Below are 20,578 nucleotides of genomic sequence, written 5' to 3'. Positions count from 1 at the left end.
CGGCGCTGCCGTACATGTCATCTTTTTAAACGTTCAGCCACATAACAGGAACAATAATCTGGTGTGAGTGACACTTTCCAAGCTAAAAGCTTTACACTTGTCAGCTTCCAGTAAAACCTCCAGAGGAGTTCATCTGAGCTCACGGACTCCAGAAACGGGGGTTGGTTCTGCGAGAGTGCGATAAGGTTATGAGCAACGCAGTCAGTCGATTTCTTTTGAGGTGACGGGGTTCGGAGGCAGCGAACGCCTCTTTTCTGAAAGCATACGAGACTAATTCAACCGGCAGGAGGGTAAACACGTTCATATACGCACACATACTAGAGGAGCACATGTCATGATGTGTGTCAAAATTTAACCTGAGGCGCTGCCGCCTGCTCAAGGCATCATTACTGACGCGTGATTTGTGGGGGAAAGGAGGCTCTGACGTAAAGCAACTGTGATTCCACTGCAGTATCAAATTTAGCTTCTAAAAAAAAAAAAGTCCTCTCTAAGACTTTTGTTTATCTCAACAGATCTCAGCGCCGTCTTAACTCAATCTGCCACAAATATACTACTCCACTTCCCTCGGATTAAAAACCTTGCTTTTGCAAAAACCTGATTTAGCCATGTGACTTCTTGAATGGGTTCCCTGTGGGAATTAACGTTTGAAATTTACTTGCAGTACATAAAGGGCAAGTGAGAAAAAAACAGCACAATTGGAGTAATAAAGGAAAACGGCAGCTTTATGTTTGTTTCTGTTTCAGCTGCATTGAATGTGATCGTAGATAATGCCAACCAGAAGCCCGTTTGACAGAAACGGTGAGATTTCCACCCTGAAGCGTTTTATCTTGCCCACCACAGCATGACCCCCTACTGAGCCCTGCAGGCATTCAGATGTAGAACAGAAAAAAGATCTCTCATCTTCCCGGGCTGCAGCAGACAAATGTATATACACACAATGCACAATAACAAGAAGTCCGACCCTGCACACACCCTTCCTCCCTTTCACACACACACACACAGTGGTAGTGGTCAGTGACAAGACAGAGCGACTCTATTAGTATCAAAGCGGATCTGTCCGCCCTAACAGATGGGTTTGCTTCCCTCGAAGGTGGGCGAAGTGATTTACTCTACCTCTGCTATACTTTGCCTTATCTAATTGGACCGAGCGTGCTCAGGAAGCGGGCCAGTAAATCATGTCACTATCATGTATTTATAGAGGAGGTCATGTAACTCTAGTGCTGATGGCAGCTCCATAACATCTATATATGACACCTGTTACCACGCCAGCCGCTGGCAGGACGCCGAAAATGAGATGGACGCCGCAGCGAGAGGACTATGACAAAAGGAGGAAGCGAGCAGATGTGAGAAGACAATAATAACAGGAAGGAAAAAAATCTGATTATCATTGCACACATAAATATGACATATTGCTTGGACTTGGACTCGGACTGTGACATGTTACAACACCACGCCGAGAATCCCAGCTCCAGCTTGCTTAAGGAAATGAAAAATCACGTCATCATCATGACAGCCGAAGTGCAGAATCACAAAACCCATAGCTGTGGCTCAGCTTCACTGCTATGCATTCATGATTTGGCCAGACACCAGAGTTACAGCACAGGAAACCACTCTGGACAGAGTCCGCGGTGGAAACAGGGAAGACACATTCCCCGCGTTCCTGAGATTCTGCATGGTTGGCTCTCTGGCGTCAATATCTGGAGCAGACATTCCTCTCGGTACGACTCCCCGGGGTGCTGAACTTTCTCACTAACTAACCAGAGCTATACAGAAACTTCCAGGGATATTCTTGCAGAGCATGGACATCAGAATTGGAAGGCTGAACCTGTCATCCCAGTGGACATCTCTGGAGATTTGGCTTCATAAATAAACTATAATGCATTGCAATCAGAATTTTTGCCACCTGCAGAATTGAAGAAATAAAACCACACAGATGTTTTCTCTCTAATATTTTCTCACTGAGGTTGGGTTATAGGGAAATGAAAGACTAGGTAATTAAAAAAAGTAAGCACTGTCAGCTGTAGTATTCCAAAAGGAAATCTCTAAACAATGCCCAGTGCTATCAAAACCTAAAACCCGACATTACAAGGAGATTCTGCCTGTCATGAGGACGCATTTTAGGCTTTTTGCACTTGTACACTGCTTTTCATGTCATTTGTACGTCACGCAATAGTATGGTTACATCTGCAGTTAGGTTTAGGCAACAAAGCCACTTAGTTTAGGGAAAAAAGTAATGTTGACCTTAAAATAAGTGCTTAAACTAAGTAAAATACATACAGAAACAATGTAACAGAAGTACGGAAAACACATGACAAACGTCACTAAAAAACACGTCACAAACACACGTCACAAAACAAACGTCACCAATGTAACTTATAAAAAAAACGCCCGCCTCCTGCTTGAAAGTCCTGTGTTTGTTGGACCAATCAACGTCCCCTCCCGCCTGCCATAAGCGGTCTTTTTCCATTTTTATTCTATGTCACTAACTCTGAAAGTTGCATATTTAAACGGTCAGTACAAGTACAGACTACATGGTGGGCAAATGACACGCCAAAAACAAGAACATCGTTTTTTATTGCACGCTAAATGCCTTGCAAATCATCACATTATTCGTACGCCTTCTCCTGCGAACGGGCTGAATACAGAAAGGGTTTGTGGATGTTTCTGTTCGTGTCTCTCTGCTGTCAACCCCGTGTTGTCCAGAGAGGATAAGTGATGTGTCCCTTTTAGAGGCCATAAAAGAAGTCCTGCATGCTGTTAAGCATGCATCAGCGACCCCGGACGACGGAGCGCAGTGTCGTTAACCTGCGTTCTCAATCTCTTTGTCACATAAAATGAAGAAGAAGCTCCCAGGTAACTCAGGTTTTCCAAAGTCAATTCATGGTCATATTGTCTCCTTTCGGCTCCTCTGACAGAATCCTGTCCAAAATCTTGTAAATAACTTGTACATGATGATGAGACGCAGGTTCACTTCAGACCGAGAGTTCATCCTGTGGAGAAATACAGCCCTGAACTGCTGAATACGGGAAAGCACAGGCTATTTTTAAAAAAGTTTTAATCTAAACACACAGCTATTTTGTATTTTGCCAAAACAATGGTTGCATTTTGTAGACAGATTGACTTTTATTTTCTGGTTCAGCTCTGATATGGATGTTTTTGGAACATAATAATGATGGTAGATGAGTAATTAGAATTAGAAAGACATTCAGGAAATAAACTTTCCAACTTTTCCCCTGTTTCCTAAATGAATACTTAATGATACAAGCAATACAAGTGTAACTGCTTAAAATACACATCAGCAAACTGTATATTAAAAACTTTAACTTACACTGCCACATACATCGGCAAAAACAAAAACAAAATCTCCAGTAACAACACTCCTGCACGGATTACAGGCGATGAATTCTTTTAGATCTGCAGCACTTCCTACATGTGTCACTGTGTTAGATAACGGAGCTCACGGTTGTGTGTGTGTGTGTGTGTGTGTATGTGTGTTTTGAAAGGGAATGTGCATGTTTCAGGAAGCAAGAGATTCATGGGAAAGGAATGAAAAATATTTCTGTCCAAGGCAGCTGTGTTTCTGAGACGGAGCGAGATGCTGGAGAACAGTGTGGGAGACTCAAATACTTCCTCAGCCAGCCAAAACAACACACACATGCTTAGAAATCCATTTGTAGGACTTCGCTATAAAGAAAAAGTAAGGATGGGAATAATTCTATGTAAGAGAGGTATGTTACAACAACCCGGTATTATGCCAAAATGTTTAATAGACCCGCATGTCCACTAGAGGATAGCGTGTCAGTGTCACGTTTGGCCTCGCCGAGGCGTGAATATTGCATGCCTATATTAAGGTGCAGTACCAGCAGGGTGCAACAAAACCACTCACTTAGGTTTAGGCAACAAAAACACTTAGTTAGGTTTAGAAATAACATAATGGTTGGCCCTTAAATTAAGTTACCTAAGATAACCTAAACTATGTACGGAAACATCGTAACATAACACGTCGCAAACGTGACTTACAAAACAAAACACCGGTCGTCTGGTTGAAAGTCGTGTGTTTGTTTGACCCATCCACCTCCCCTCCGGCCCGCCAATAGCGGGCTTTCTCACTTTTTATTCTAAGTCACTAGCTCTGGGCATAGCATATTTACATGGATGCATTTGCATTGCAGTCAGTATAGAATACATGACATACAAATGACACAACAAAAGCACGAACGGCGTTCTTATTGCATGCTATTGCATTGCCCATTATCGTGCCATTCAAATAACTTGTCATTTAAACACATGCATGGGACAAGGCAACTTAAAAAGACGTGTATCCTCAACGTTTTAATGAATTAAAACATTTTAAACATCTAAAACATTTTTGCTTAAACTAAACAATCACTTGGTTTTCCCCATGTGTCTTTCGATATAGCAACTTCTACAAAACAGTAACGATTTTCATCAAATCTAAACATCTAATGCTAAACTTTTTAAACAGGAGGGAAACTTTGTCTGCTGCTGTGATACAACTGGAAGTCAATCAAATCATGAAATAATGACTGCCCATGGGGACACCAATGTGGGGAACAGTTGGGACTTTTTCAAAGGATGTGTTGTTTTAGGATTCATGTTTACCTGCCAATATTTCTCTTTGATCAACTCTTCTCCCATATTTCACTCTTCTCTGGTGATTTTGAACTCAGCTAACTGATTCCTGACTGACTGGCCTCCACGGAGAAGTCATTCTTCGCCGTTACTGTAATGGGATTGCTTAAGCTGTCTCGTTGCTGCTTCAATGACATGAAAGCCAAAAACATAACTCAATTTATGAGATGGTGTTGAACCAAGTGTGACTGTAAGCAGATTGGTTTCTCACTAACTTAAGTAGCTGTGCGTATTTGGCCTATATCCAGTTTTGGTCATTTGCCGCTCTCTAAACACCCAGTGTCACTGAGTTCTTCAGCTCTCCGCTCAAAGGGAAATGATGCGTCTTACATTTCAAGCAGTTGCAACAGTGAAGCTGCTAAAAAGGAAACCAGCTGTCTTGGAGCCAAAACTGAAGTGGACGGAGCCACTGCCTTCCAAAAATGAAAAGCACTCCATAATGAGAATGACTATCGAAGGCGACTTTCACCGAGTAGTCAAAAAATCTTTCCAAGATCAGAGGGAATGATGCAAATGAGGTTTTGCTACCAGTCGTCATCTATGTAGTTGAGTCAGTACTGTAGCTACCTACATTGAATTCAAAACACCAAGAAAACCAAAAAGAGTTTTATATTGTCACCACAATATAAAGTTCCCATCAATAGATGACCAAGGCAAAAGACCTACTGGGTGCCTTTAAGTTTCATTCCTTCAGGACCAGTCAAACTTCAACCAATGAAGCAGATTTGCAATGTCGAGTCAGCTAGCTTCTTGTGCTACCATTTTCTGCCGTGAGCAAATCTTTAAACCTGTTTTAAAGCTTCGGTAGGCAACAACTTTTTGACATCATTAGGCAAAAATTCCATAATAACCTTTCAGCATATTGTAATTCAAGTGTTCTTAGAGAAAACTAGACTTCTGCACCTCCTCATGGCTCTGTTTTCAGGCTTTCAAATTGTTTTGTCCGTGACGGAAAACTTTGACCAATCAGCTAATTTCAGAGAGAGCGTTACTGTAACTCCAGCTGGTGGGCGGTGCTTGGTATTTCCTCAGCAGATCTCAACATGCAGCGCTGATCAAATATGAATCAATATTCTGTTACTGTAATGTCTATTTCTCACCTCAAATGTTTTCAGAAACATCTTGTAGTGTACTGTTCAGCTAATAATGCCGGTTTATTGTGATAAAAATGTAAATAGTTCTGTTAGTCTGTGTAATAGAGTCTTTATTTTATTTTTTGTTGTTTTTCACCTGAGGTGAAGTTGTTTGTTGTACAAAATGAGTGATTTGTTAAATCATTCAAATTCCATTTTTTCTTTTGAATTCTTAGTCTTATATCTATTTAGAATATCATGTGATATCTCTGCAGCATACATATTCAAATAGCCCATGTTGTGCTGAAAAAAAAAGATATAAATGACCTGCTTGTGCCTTACAATACAGAATGTATACACATTTATACATTAAGAGAGTCAAGGACCGGGTAATTGCAACAAAATGGTTCAGACCCCAGAGGACTAACAGTCAAGAAGTGCATCTAATTTCAGAACAAAGCACAAAATAACATGATAAGAATAAATAATTCTTTCATCAAACTGACTCCGTGGTTATAGGCTGAATATCCAGTAAAAACTGCTTGATATTCACTCTTCAACAATTAGATCATTTAGATGATTCAATGCTGAAAGCTATTCCTAACCTATGATTACTGTTCCCTTGGTGCAGCTCAGAGAATGCTAACCATCGGGGCTATTTTAAGTTTGGGGATGAACCAGAGGTTCCCGTTGACTTCAGGCCAGTGAAGACGTGCTGTTCATCTCACACTGGTGTCGTAAGTTCAAACTCAGTGGCGACACACTGTTCCTGCCTGGCAGCCTCACAACAGGACGCAGAACTCATCACACACACGAGAAGGAAGTGTGTGTGTGTGCACAGACACCAAAAAACATGCCACAAAGGAGAAAACAGACCTTCAGCCTTTGTGCGTATATATCACACATACATACTTTTGTGTATGTGTGTGAAGAAATTCAGAAGTTGGATGCTGACTGACGTTCCAGACAGTGTAAATATTCCTGTTATGCTTCATTGTCTTGTCCACTGTCTCCGAGCCACAAACTAAAACAGCTTCTGGGAGACTCAGGCACCTGTGGTTTATCATTTTGACTGAACACATCTCTGGTTTGATTAAAATTAGTGGATTTTTATCAAGCCTTTACATATTTTATAAATCCCCCAGAGACACTGAAATGTAATTTCTAATGTTCATAGACTGCATGTGTCATCAGTTTCCTGAAACAGAGCACCTCCCTTCCCATCATATAAATGTGATCTGTGCCAGGGATTGTTGCAGATTAATACCAGGGAGTGCTTACTCATCAGATATTACAGCCAAATAAAGTGGCACTATATGAAGGGTTGAAATCAAAATACTTAGAAGCCAGTGGAAAATAACATCAGCATAGGAAGATGAGTTTCCACTGTTGATTAATGTGTAAATCCTCTTACGTTGTTGAGCCAGCCATCTGACTAAAATACATAAATAGTGATGAGTTTATAATCTGCTGTTGTACAGTATATATATATATATATACAGTACATTAATACGGCTAAAGAAAGGTATAGCACACATTTTAAGAAGAGAAACAACATACACATCAACTCATTCTGCCACGTGTAAATGCATCATAGCTATACATATATAGTATATTTTTGTATGGCAGATGCCACGAAAATCCAAAAAGTCTGCTTAGTTAAAATGATTCCCCTTGGGTGTCAAAAGAGTCAGAGGCTCAGCTAAGCTTTGCTACGTTGTCAGCTTCTTACAGCTTTACGTTAAAATACACACAGCGCAAGCCTTCAAGTGCCTGAATTCCAGTTATAAGCCTTGTAAAAAGGCAAAAAAAAACAACAAAAAGAGGTGGCAAAAAATGCAGAAAAAAAAGAATGACAGGAAGGAAAATCTAGCAGGGGTTGACCAGCTTTGATTTAGAGGGTAAATGCTGGGATGCAAATACTGGGATACTGACGCTGATGGTCCAAAATATTTTGTGCTGATATTGAGGATATACATTAAACCTGCAGTAAGCAGAATATTTTTGGCATCATAGTGCAAAAATTACATAATAACTTCTCAGCATATTGTAATTCAAGTGTTTTGAGAGAAAACTATAGACTTCATGGCTCTGTTTTAAGGCATTAAAAAATCTAGCCCGTGACGGGAGACTTTGGCCAATCACAGGTAATTTCGGAGAGAGAGCGTTCCTATTGGCTGTTCATTCAACGGAGGCAGCTGTCAATCACTCGCAAACTCAAATCAACCGGTCAAACTAGGCAGCGCTGATCAAATATGAATCAATATTCTGTTACAGTAATGACTATTTCTCGCATCTTGTAGTGCACTGTTTAGCTGTAAAATGAGAAAGTTTGCTCCGGCTGGTGGGCAGTGCTTGGTATTTCCTCAACTGATCTCAACATGGCTGCCGAATCACAAACTTTCTCATTTTACAGCGAGTGACTGACAGCTGCTCATACAGCAGGCTCCAGCTCGGCTCTGATTGGTTGTTTTCCTCCGGTCTGTGAAATCTTGCAGATGCCATTAAGAGCACCTGAGGACACCGGAGGACACAGAGGCACATGACTTTTTTCAGATTACCTGTCTCATGCACTACTGTCAGGATATAGTGACCGTTCTATAAAAATACATTTTTTTTAGTCATATTTGCTCTAATTCTACCTACTGCTGCTTTAAGGCTTGCACACATATTTCAAAGTAGGAAAGACTGTGGGATAAATTTGACTTTTAAATGACCAAGTTATTTAAAATAAATGCTTTTGAGTGAGTAAGTTCGTAAATCGAGAAAATTGAGAGTTTTTACTGATTCATGAACCTCAATTTTAAAGATGATGAACAACACTGATCTGCAGATATACACGCTTTGGGAGTGCCCTTAAGAGTGTACTATAATCTATTTCAGTAGATCACATGGACCATACTGTAGCAGTTATCCCACTACAGCTACAGGAAGTGAGAATAACAAGGATCCAGCTACACAAAGTGAGCCCTGCTCTCACTTTATGGAAGGAAAGTGAGGGGCGCCATCACTGGATAATGGATAAATGGGGATGGATAAATTTGTACATCCCTCTCAAACATACACACTAAACTCAGATGAATAATGTCGGTTATATCCCTCTTCCTGCGCTGCATTGTATCAGCAAAGCTCTTAAAAGCTTTCCACTTTCTTTCTGCATAAATTGTGCATATGCATGATGCAGTGCCCGGGAGTGATTTGATAAGCCTTCTTTTCATGACCCACTAAATTTTTTGACGGGCTGGCGTGACATATTTTCACAACACATGCATGATGCATTGACAGTAGTGAAGTACGGGAACTCGCTCGTGCACACACTCATACCTGATAGGCATGCTAATGCACGTAGGCACAGGAGTGGCGCACACAGACACTAAAAGCTTTCTACTACATCCTTGGTGGTTCGGTCAGCATGACTGAGTGAGCTCCATCTCACACACTGTTCTCCAGATAGAGCCGTGATTTCCCCCTTGGCATCTCACACTCAAGCTCCCAATCACTCCTCACATGTCAGAGCTAATAGCATCTGCTTCGACACACATGCGCGCCCACACACACCTGTAGATGCCCCACACACAGGTACACATATTTGAAGGCAATCATATACCCTCCTACACACAAACACACTGGAGGGCTGTGAGTCTTCCTCTCAGCAGCAATATGCGGCTGCAGCAGCAGCGTATGTGGGTTTGTGGGCGACTGCGGGCGGAGAGGAGTGGTGTTACCTAAAACCAGGCAGATTGGCCAGGGGCCAGATGAGACAGAGGGAGGAGAGAGAGAAACAGAGTGACAGAAAGCAGGTGGGAAGGATGATGTTTATGTGGCTGCATGCAAAACAGAGTAAGTGAGAGAAATATAGTGACAGAGGGGGAGGACGGCAGCAGAGAGAGTCTGTGCATGAGGGAAAAGGGTGAGAAAGAGTTGGTGCGCGTGAAAAATTTAGCTCGGTTGAGCACTTGACATTGCAGCCTTTTAATTTCCTCTACAAATCAGTGTTTGGCGTACAATCAGATTAGGTGAGCTAAACTATATTTTGTATGTTTGCCTGTGTGTGTGAACTAGGGCTGGGACGATACACCTATCTCCCGAATTGATGCTATCATGATACTTGGGTGCCGATTTGGTATGTATTGAGATTTGATATTATGATTTATTGCGGTTCTTCTTTTTTAACACTAGATCATGAGAAAAAGTTGAATCATACACTTCTAAGGACTTTTACTTTGAAAAACAGCTAAATTAATAGTTTAATATGTTTGATTTCCAGCATGTATGTAGTCAGAGATGTCCGGAAGTCAAATATATCAGTCTCATTGTCAGGCATTATTTATAATTATTTTTCCAGCAACCCAAAAATCAAAGAATAAAGTAGTATTTTCTTTTTAATTTATAAGGGACATGTAATGTTTTATACTTCTGGTGAATACAATCCAATCGATCTTATTTCCATATATGTATTTTCTATAAACAGTTCCCTTTGTTAACACCTTATTTTGAAAACCAGATGTAGTCACACGTTTATACTTCCGCTAACTTCGCCAAGTCCGTCGCTAGCTCTCCCCGTCAGCTCTGTTCTCTTTATACAGCCATGGTCAGCTCTGTTTGACTGTATTTACCATAAATGTCAGTATATGGGTGTTCTACAGTTGTAGCGTCAGCTGATTTGACCACGGAGATGCGAGTGGTGGCTGGCTTGACCGCACGTTACCGCAATACGATAACGTTTCCTGTCCATGACAGAGTGAACATGCAGCTTTAGCCATGATGTCTAGCTCTGCTTTTCCTGGTAATGTGTTAAAACCAAAGTGTTTCCATACTTTACTGTATGTGTAGTGTTTACCACGTTGGATTTAAGATGTGAGGGTGCAGGTCTTATACACGCGGACACCTCTCTGTTTTGTACTTCTTCGTTGCGGCCAGCTGCGGGTTGTTTTGGCTGACGGATGCGGAACAGATATGACGTCATGTTACTCAGACTACAACAGTAAAAGCAGTAACTTCCTTCTACCTCCGCATAGACTCAAATGAAGCAAATATATAGATTCTGGCATTAAAAAAAATCTATTTCAAAATCCTGAAAAAGAAAATCGCGATGCATAGGTGAATTGATTTTTTCCCCCTAGTGTGAATAGTCAGAAAGTACAAGCAAGTTTGTGGGTGTGGATATGTTTCAAATGCACATGAATTTGTGTGTCTGTGTGTAGAAGCTCGCCTCCGGATTTAGAAAAGCAAATGGGTGTAAATACAGCGGGAGTGGAGTCAGCATGCAGGAGCAGGCATGATGCACACATCGCACAGCAAAAGAGTTAGTTAGACAGTGCCTTAAGGAGCTTAGATGGGGGAAAAGTAGAAGATGAGGGGTGAGGGGGGGTGAAGGAAGAGAACGGTGGGGATAAAGGGAAAGAAGCAGGGCTGGAGGGACTGAAGGAAATGAAGAGAGGGGGTGGGGGGGGAGTTAGAGAGCAAAAGGGTGGAAAGAAGAGAGGGGGGTGTCAGCATGCTATGACTTTCCATAACAGGAATTAATCCAATAATCGCTTGAAAATGTTTTGCATATTTCTTCATTCTTCCCATGCACATAACAGACTATCAACTGGTACAAGTATGCGTGAGACCTGTCAAGACCTTGGAGACACACACACACACACATGAGACGACAAATCCCACTGCTGTAGGGTGAGTGCACATGGGTGACGCCACCGAGAGTCTTTAAGTTTATCTGCCGCTTATTTCAAGGGTTTCTCAGAGTGTCACAAATGTCAGCAGCCCCGCTATAGGCTTTGCCACCATGTCAGCTCAACACTTGATGCCAAAGCGCACACACACTTCAAACCCTCAAGAGCCTGAGAGTCAGTAAATTAACTGCCAGTAATGGAGAAGAGAAGAGAAGAGAAGAGAAGAGAAGAGAAAGGCTTCTTATCCTTGTGATGTGATACATTTATCATCGTTTCAACCTTCCCTTCAGTCTTTGTCCAGTTTCTTTCTCATCTTGCTGTCTCCCTCCTTGTCTTTCGGCTTCCCTCTTAACACTTGTTTTTTTTAAGAGATGCAATTTGAGACAACATCGGTGTTACCGATTACAGGTCTAGAAGGTAACCCGCAAATTGCAAAATCTGATCTGAAATTTATAATAACTTGCAAAAATCCTTGCGAGACTCGCTGCCCGATGACCTATCCTAACCATAACTACTCGAGATCAATGCCTAACCTTGATCATCTCGCGAGAGTTTCCCAAACTCGGGGTTACCCCAAAGAATAGATGGCGGAAAGATGATGATGATCTTTGACGTTGGATGTCTGTGTGTCTGGCCTCTCCAGTCGAGCTTTCGCTGCGGGGACACAGGTTTCCACTTGGTGCCGCTGCGCTGTGACCACCAGCTGTGACCACCAGCTGTGACCACTCCGTCGTCCGCATGGCGATTGCCTCATTACCGTCATGGTTCCCTTATAGCATTGAGTTTAAAATCTAAATATTGCCAATAGACACTTTCATTTTCAGTTTGTAGTGTCTGTTATCCAATTATGTATTGATAACACAGAGCTGATACGTGAAACTGAATTAAATGGGTTTTATTTCTATAAAAAAAAAGCAAAACAACGGTGGGGGCGGTGGGCGAGTATTGTAATCGAGTAGCCTATGCCAGAACACCGTGTAACACCGGCTACGAAGGCAAGCCTAGTCCAAAGCTAACAAAATCTGCCTACCAGCTCTCTAATGTCTGACGTCTTATGATGGGTTATGTGCAGGACTATTTCTTGGTTGGGGGCAGCAACTTTCTGGTGTCACTGCTGGTTGCCTGGCAACTGCTTCTAGCCAAGAAAAAGTCTAAATACTAAGCCTGGCTAACCGGCCGCTGGCTCCAGCAACAAGTGAGAGAGATCTTAATCGTACTTCCAAAAGCCCTTTAACACACAGATGCCGACATAAATGGAAACACAAAAGGACTTCTTCTCAAAGGGAAAGAAAACAATCTCAATTACAATCTTCAAGGATTAGAAAATGGACTTCTTCACTACTCTCACCTCTTGTAGCTTTAGCATACCTGCATATGTATCAAAGCAAGCCTGTTCACCTAAAAGAAATTAACATGTTCAGTACTTCTGATTTGCATCTTTGCATTAATAAATGCAAACAAACCTGAACGTATTCTCAACTCTTAACATTTCACCTATAATGATGCAACTTCACCTTTGGTGTCACACTTTTTCACCTTCCAGCGTTACATCACACATGTACGACTAAAACCCTTTGCTGTGAGCACACACATACACACACCACAACACTTCAGCTTCTTAATTTTGCCTACCCAGCCTCTGATAGGGGATGTTAGGCATGCCACAAAATGACACCCTAATGAGCCACAAACACTTCCAAAGCAGCAGGTGATGAGACATTCACTGCTAAAACAGAATGTATCGTAGCTGGAAGTGGTTTCAGTGAGTCTGGTAGTGTGAAAACAAATACAAATCTAAAGTGTAGTGCCTTTAAGCTGCAGTCTTTTAAGAATATCAAAAAACACTATTACCAAGGTCTGCCAATTATAAGACACAAATGTATTGAGCAAAGAGCTCTGCTTAGCAGCTGCCTGGGGAATTGACTCATTTCAGTTTCCGCTGTGGCACATTCTGTCCTTTACAGCGCTGGCACTTGTTAGCATTTTCTCTCCTGAAAAAACACACCCTCCTTGCCCGAGGGAAGCTTACCTTTCCCTTAATGTGTGAGGAATCATTTAGTGACAGCGTAGCTCCCGGCGTACACAGCAGATAGAGGAAATCATGTGAAGGGTAGTCCAGAGGTCAAAGATCAAATGGAGTGAGGCGGGGGTCAAATAGAGGCAACTGAGTGCAATTATTTAGCAGAATTGACAAGTGGCTAATTAGAAGAGCTGATAAGAGCACCGCAGAGCCCCAGTGAATAACAACCTATAGTTACATATGACTGACAACACGACCAAGACAGTGTTTCATTGAGTCTTAAAAAGAGGAGAAGGAGAATGCAGTGGAAGACACACACACCCCTTTTTGACCTACATCTTCCTCGATTAGCTATGCACAAGTAGGACTTCCTCTCCTCCGCCTCGCCACGAGTGAGAAGAAGATTATAAGTTAGCTGCCACTGCCACTGGTGAGCTGAGCTGGAGCTCGGACCGGGGGGCTGGTCTCCTCCCAGATTTGGGGTAGATTGGGGATTTCAAAGTCAAGCAAGTTCAAAGCCTTGGCTGGGGAACGTTCAAAAGAACCACAGCCAGCCATGGAGTGGAGAGGAAAGGAGGGGGAGAGCCAGCTAGCTACTTACAGTAAACTCTCCCACAGTCGGGAGGCAAAGCGGTGGCAGAAAGGCGGGGGGTGTAAAAAAGGGTAAACGCTAGTGAAAATAAACCCCGCGCTCCAGTGGGTTAAGTCGATGTGAGGTGCTGAGCAGGTGGAATTTTGCTGACATGTTGGTGCGAAACTGAAAGCGAGAGCCAACGTTTTGGTGGCGGAAATCATCAATAATACAGAACGTGGGATTGCATTTGCACTGAATCACACAACGAGATGGATTTTTGTTGTACACCGAGTGTTAACACTGTCTCTGGAAACGCTGCTAACATATTCTCACACCCACACTTTTGTAATGCAGAGTGACAAAACCAGACCATTAAAATGTACTTTCTTTGTGGGAAAAGAACATCAACCTACAAAACGCACACCTTTCTGCAAATAAGGCCCTAAAACTGCCAGTGTGGTGCTTTCTCAAAGCGCTGTCTCTGTGGGCTAGATGACTTTGGAGATTTGCAGTATGAGGTACAAAGGATCTATGAGCTACTTGATAGCCTACTGCATCTTTCAGAGGTTGAAGGAGGTTAGATAACGCTCCAAACTTGCGCAAAAAAAATTTGGCGAGGAAAGGCGTCCCTTGACCTCTGACCTCCAGATATGTGAATGAAAAAGGGTTCTATGGGTACCCACGAGTCTCCCCTTTACAGACATGCCCACTTTATGATAATCACATACAGTTTGGGGCAAGTCATAGTCAAGTCAGCACACTGACACACTGACAGCTGTTGTTGCCTGTTGGGCTTGAGTTTGCCATGTTATGATTTGAGCATATTTTCATTGCTAAATACAGTACCTTTGACGGTTTCTGGACAATATTTGTCATTGTTTTGTGTTGTTAATTGATTTCCAATAATAAATATATACATACATTTGCATAAAGAAGCATATTTGCCCACTCCCATGTTGATAAGAGTATTAAATACTTGACTAATCTCCCTTTAAGGTACATTTTGAACACATAAAAAAAATGTTTGATTAATTGCAATTAATCATGGACAATCATGCGATCAATCGCGATGAAATATTTGAATCGACTGACAGCCCTAATTATGATTTTACTGCTTTTACTGTCTGTGCAGACACATAGTTACACACTATTATAGAAAACAAAGAAAATCAAGAAGCATTTGCTATTATCACTGATATATTATCACCCAGTAGAGACCATTATTCTGTTAATTGGTCTATTGTAGCAATAAGCATGCTCATTCACGGGGTAACCGTCTTTAGGCCTTAACCAGAGTACAATAGTAACTGTACTATGCCAGTATACAACGAGTAAGGGGTAACAACCTGGACATATTCACAAATATTACTCACACAACCATATTCAATTAATTGTACTTATGCTCGTGTAAAAGCAGTAACAATGCAAGCTTCTGTGATAATGTTTCATTTTGGAAAAAGGGTGCATAAATACACCAAGGACAGACACACTTGTGGTAAAAGTTTTAAGGCCAGCTGATGCGGCCCGGCTGCTTTAGGTCTTTAGTGGTGGAATTAGCTGCAGCTCGTGCCTCTCTCTGTTGTTTTTCACCCTGATTCAGCAGTCCTGGACTTTACGCAGAGCCTCTGAAAGCTCTGTGGCCACGGGGAATGCCAGCTCATCGACTATTATAATGACGGCCTCCCTATTGCTCTCCGTCTCTCTCTCTCTCTCTCTCTCTCTCTGCCCTTCTCACCAGCGCACCAACCCAATTGTCTCTCTCACTCTCTCTGTTTGCCATCTGTCTTTCTGTCCTTCTTGCTGGACAAAGGCTGGTGCGAGTGTGTGTGATGCAATTGTGGCAGTGCTGAAAGTTCACAGTCAACAGAAACGCACAGAATGAACATCCCCAAGGTGGGAATGGATGGATTAAAGATTTTGCTGTTTGGCAAACTGCAAACAAAGCTATCATAATGCATGTTGCAGACTATAAATGAGAAGCTCTTTGTGAGAATGGGAATAAGTGCCGAAGCTCAGCAGTAAATCACCAGTCTTTTTCACTCAGATCTTGTTCCAGATGGTGACTTACCTTTGCTTCCGTAACACGGAAGTCAAACAACATAAAACAGGAGCAGTACACAGAAATTGTTGCTGATATGACATTATCGCATGCTTTGTAAACTGAAAAGGACACGGGAGGAACTAACCTTGAGCTTATCAAAGCGTTCAGTGAGCGAGGACACCTGGTGCTCTCGGTGGCGCCCCACCAGCTTGCAGAGGGCACAAATGAGCTGGTCGTCCACCAAGCAGTACATGTTGACCTTCTCGTTCTCGTGCTCCAGGCAGGTCAGGCCGCGGATGTGCGTGTCCGGCACCGGCTCCACCAGACGGTGGCTGGTGAACGGCTTCTTGTTCGGATGTGTCGCACGGAGGCAGCGGTCGCAGTACGACACCTCGCACGTGACACACGTCTTGACGGCCTCGCGTGGCGGATCCTGCTCGCAGAACTGGCAGCTGATGCGTGGATCCATTTTAGCGACAACAGCCGGGCTGTGGTTCGCGTTGGTGTGGTTTGCGTGATTGGTGTGATTGGCGTGGTTGGCGTGCGGGTGGGAGTGGCTGGAAGTGGCCGGGCTGCCGCGGGCACTGCTTCCACTTCCACTACCACCGCCGCCGCCGCCAATCGTTCCAGCTATTGAACCGCTAATGGTGGCGGTGTAGGGCCGCTGCGGCTGCAGACGCCGGCTCTCAGTGGGGGAATTGGGGCCGCTAAGGGAGGCCTTTTGAAAGCGGTCAATGATGTTCTGCAGCGTCACATTGCGCTTAAGGCCCTCCAGGCCGCGGTGATTCAGCGTGATGACGTAACGACAGGTGGGGCACTGAAAGGCCGATATTGACTCAAGGGGCTTGCTGGTGGAGCAGTGGGACACCAGGATGCGGTGGGCGCAGTTAAAGCACAGGCTGTGGGCGCAGGGCAAGAGCAGAGGGTCTTCAAACAACTCCAGGCAGATCGGGCAGGTCAGCTCAGACTCCAGTGTTTCCATCTTCAGTTAAACCAATCTAGAAGTGACATCAAAACCCACGAAAGCTGGCCAATTACCTGGAGAATGAAGAAGAAACAGATATGTATGAGTATTTACAGTTATACATGAGTTTCCGCCAAAAACGTTGTTAGGACCAGCGACGGCCCCCTCAAGACCAGAGAGAAAGACATTGTGTGTCTCCCTCAAGCAGGTAGCTCTGTTGTATTGGAGACGTAAATCCCCACTGTGCTGGGCTGACGCGCCGAGTCATGTATGGAAAAACCCAACAAGACACAGGAACTTGGCTTGTCTCTTGTAGCATTTATTCACCGACAACCTAAACTGTACACACACTGCACTGCTATAATACACTCACAACTAGTTACAGCTGACTTAATCTCACCGTCACTCTGTCACACACACCCGCTCCCTCGCTCTCTATCTCTCTCTTGACCGCAAACACCAACACTTGCTAACGTTAAGCACACAAACTACGCATGAGTAATTCCTTAAAGGAGTTCGTTAATTGTATAACACATTTTAGTTTAAAAATATCTTAAAAGTGCATAATTCCCCGATGCTTTGGCCCGCCAGGCTTGCAATAGAGCTGTTTCGATACCATTTTTTCCTTCCCGATACCGACACCTGAACTTGCGGTATCGGCCGATACCGAGTACCGATGCGATACAAGCCTGATACAAAAAATATAGTTGCCTCCGCCAAGGCCGAAGGCCTAGGAAGGAGGTTATGTTTTCACCGGCATTGGTTTGTTTGTTGGTTTGTCGGATCGGTGCATAGACTGGCTTACTCACCAATACCCGGAAAACAACTCTAGCTTGCAATACACGGGTGGAATCCCTGTACACATTACATGGGCCTCTAACTAGAGAAGGAACTTCTTTACTGCACTTTTGTTCCCTGATTATTTGTTTCTTGAATAGAACAGCAGAAAGTATACACAACTCATCAATCTGATATGAACCAAATCAGTCAGGAGATACCGGCTTCAGGTAAGACGTGCTGGCCTGTCCAAATTCAGCAGAAACATCACGAACACACACATTTTCTTGTACATTTCTATATCAGCCGCTCAGCTTGCACAACTGTGGACAGTGCTTCCACGATTCCTCCTGCAGAGCCGTATTAGAAGAAGAGGAGCGACTGCACGAACAGGGAGGAAAAAAAGATAAAGGTTAGCTGAATAGTAGGGAAGAAGTACAAATCAATGGAGTGAGGGGAAAGGGAGAGACAGATGCTCAGCAGCAGAGGAGGACAGATGAAGAGGAGCTCGTAAAACAGAAGACCTCTGCAATTCTGTTAAACTGACAGACTCTCGACCTTACGTTTTTCATCATACATTTCACTTCCATCTGTCTTTCTCCAGCTCACCACTGACTTTGCCTATTTTTTTATGGCCTCTATGGTAAGATCAGCTTGACTTATCAAGTAATAAACGCTTAACTCCAAGGACATTTTGACTTTTAAAGCATGATCCCAACAAACAATTTCGAGTGGGGCAGTGAAAACAGGGCCCAAGCTAAACAAGGAGATTGATTTCAGATCCTACACCTCTTTCTCCAAGCCCTCCAAATCTCAGCACCTTGTAGGCTGCATATCAAGCTGTCTCCCCCGGGTGGCCTTAAAACCACTGACATGAGAAATCACCAATATCCCCTCGAGCCACCCACCCACCCCCACACTCGCTGATTCAGTGGCATAGCAGCACAGCCTGCAGTGGCTCTCTATCCTCTTTAAAGAAACAAAGCAGGCACCGTGAAACTACAATATTAAAAGGGACGACCTCAGATAGCTGACAGTGACAATTTCATTAGCTGAGGTTGTTCCTAAAAGACTCCCTCTGCGCCAGTCACGCAGGGTTCACTGATGACTGGGTTTTACTAGTTATGACTAATCAAAAAGTACTGTTAGTGACCTCTGAAGCTGAGGTCAGTGTGTACATAAAGATGACGACGTTCAGACACTAAGAACAACTTTCAACTCACATGTGAAAACATGTTATCAAGAAAAGGGCAGCAGATACAAAGGAAACTAACACTATTTGGATAGTCTAAAGACACTTCCTCCAAGGTTTAAAAGTACAATTTCAAAGTGAGGAAGAGCTGAGCATGAAGTGAGTGTCCACAGTGGGTGCTTATCAGCAGGTTTATCCAGTAACCCAGTGCTCAGCCGTCTGGGTTTCTAACTGAATTCCAGACGTAACATCTATTACTCAAAATAAAGCAACTTTAAACAGTCCGGCATTTCATTTTTGTTCAACATCCCAGTATTTTGGCCTGGCTGGCTCTTTGTCATTACAGACACTGCGATGTCCAACACGGAAAGCCCCAAAGATTATGTTCAGTGTATTCTAATCTGCCACTTACTGTAATTCTCTATTATTAAGTTTAGTCAATAAAATGCTGAAAGAATGGCAAAAAATTTGCATTTACGATCTCTCAGAACTACAGCGGCAACGTTAATCAATTCGTTTTCAACTATGAAATTAATCACCAACTATTTTGATAATCGATTAATCGGTTTGAGTCATTTTAAAGATAAAAAGTCTAAATTCTCTGCTTGCAGCTTCTTAAATGTGAATATTTTCTGGTTTCTTTACTCCTCTATGACAGCAAACTGAATATATTTGAGTTGTGGCCAAAACAAGACATTTCAGACACTGACATTTTATAGACCAAACAACAAATCGATTAATCGAGAAAATAATCAATGTTAAAAACGAAAATAATCAATAGTTGCAGCTCTACTCAGAGCCCATGGTGATGTCTTCAATTTACTTGTATTGTCTGACTAACAGTCCAAAATCTTAAGCTTTTCAATTTACCGTATCATATGACAAAGAAAAGCAGCAAACTCACACTCCAGAGGCTAAAACATGAGAATATTTGGCATTTTTGCTTGAAAAATGTCTAAAACGATTAATTGATTATCAAAATATTTGCCAATTCATCTTCTGTCGATCGACTTATCCGGCCCATTCTCCATTCCAGGGCGTCAAATACCGACACTTTGACACGGCCGTGGGCGTTCGATACCGCTCCACAAGGCACCCTTTAGCTCCGTTATGCGATGCACCGGGCTTTCCATTAACTACAATGTAAACCAGTCCGCAGCAACAGTAAACGCTCGGGGAAAGTGCGCCGGAAGTGTGCTGACGTAGTTAGCAGAGCAAAAGAGACACTTCGCTGTTCGTTTGTGTCTTGTGTTCACAACGTCAAGTCACATTTTCACTGTACAAACTTAGTAATTTTAAGCCCAACCATGATGTTTTTTTTCCTAAACCTAACTAAGTGTTTTTGTTAAATTCTCAACATTAAGCACATGTTTACTGCGCCCAAAAAGTGACGCAGAGGGGTCTGACAAAGCGTCAGATGAGAACTTCTTGACTAATCCATTAAGTTACCAATTGTCGCAGCCCTATTAACAACACGTAGGCTATTGTGCATTTTGCAGCTAAAACATGTTGTAGCTATGACCATAATCAGTTAAGGCTGACTCCAGACAGATAATAAAATTCAAATTTGTTGTCAAAACATCATGCTGAAAGTGTGGCATTGTCCTCC

The 20,578-nt window shown here is 42.8% G+C and overlaps 1 protein-coding gene across 4 annotated transcripts in view; it reads right to left on the bottom strand.

The window, feature by feature from the left end:
* Window positions 1-20,578, bottom strand: part of mid2 (midline 2) — a 189,306-nt gene that overhangs the window by 76,791 nt on the left and 91,937 nt on the right. For all 4 annotated transcript variants that reach the window (XM_037780378.1, XM_037780376.1, XM_037780379.1 and 1 more), the window contains one exon: window positions 16,182-17,074. In XM_037780378.1, the coding sequence (XP_037636306.1) occupies window positions 16,182-17,018 (837 nt within the window). In that variant the 5' untranslated portion in view covers window positions 17,019-17,074. The remainder of the gene's footprint in view (window positions 1-16,181; window positions 17,075-20,578) is intronic.

This window comes from Sebastes umbrosus, chromosome 9 (genome assembly GCF_015220745.1).
Source record: "Sebastes umbrosus isolate fSebUmb1 chromosome 9, fSebUmb1.pri, whole genome shotgun sequence".
Taxonomy (NCBI): domain Eukaryota; kingdom Metazoa; phylum Chordata; class Actinopteri; order Perciformes; family Sebastidae; genus Sebastes; species Sebastes umbrosus.
Note: the sequence above shows the minus strand (reverse complement) of the source record. Positions and strands in the feature narration are given on the sequence as shown.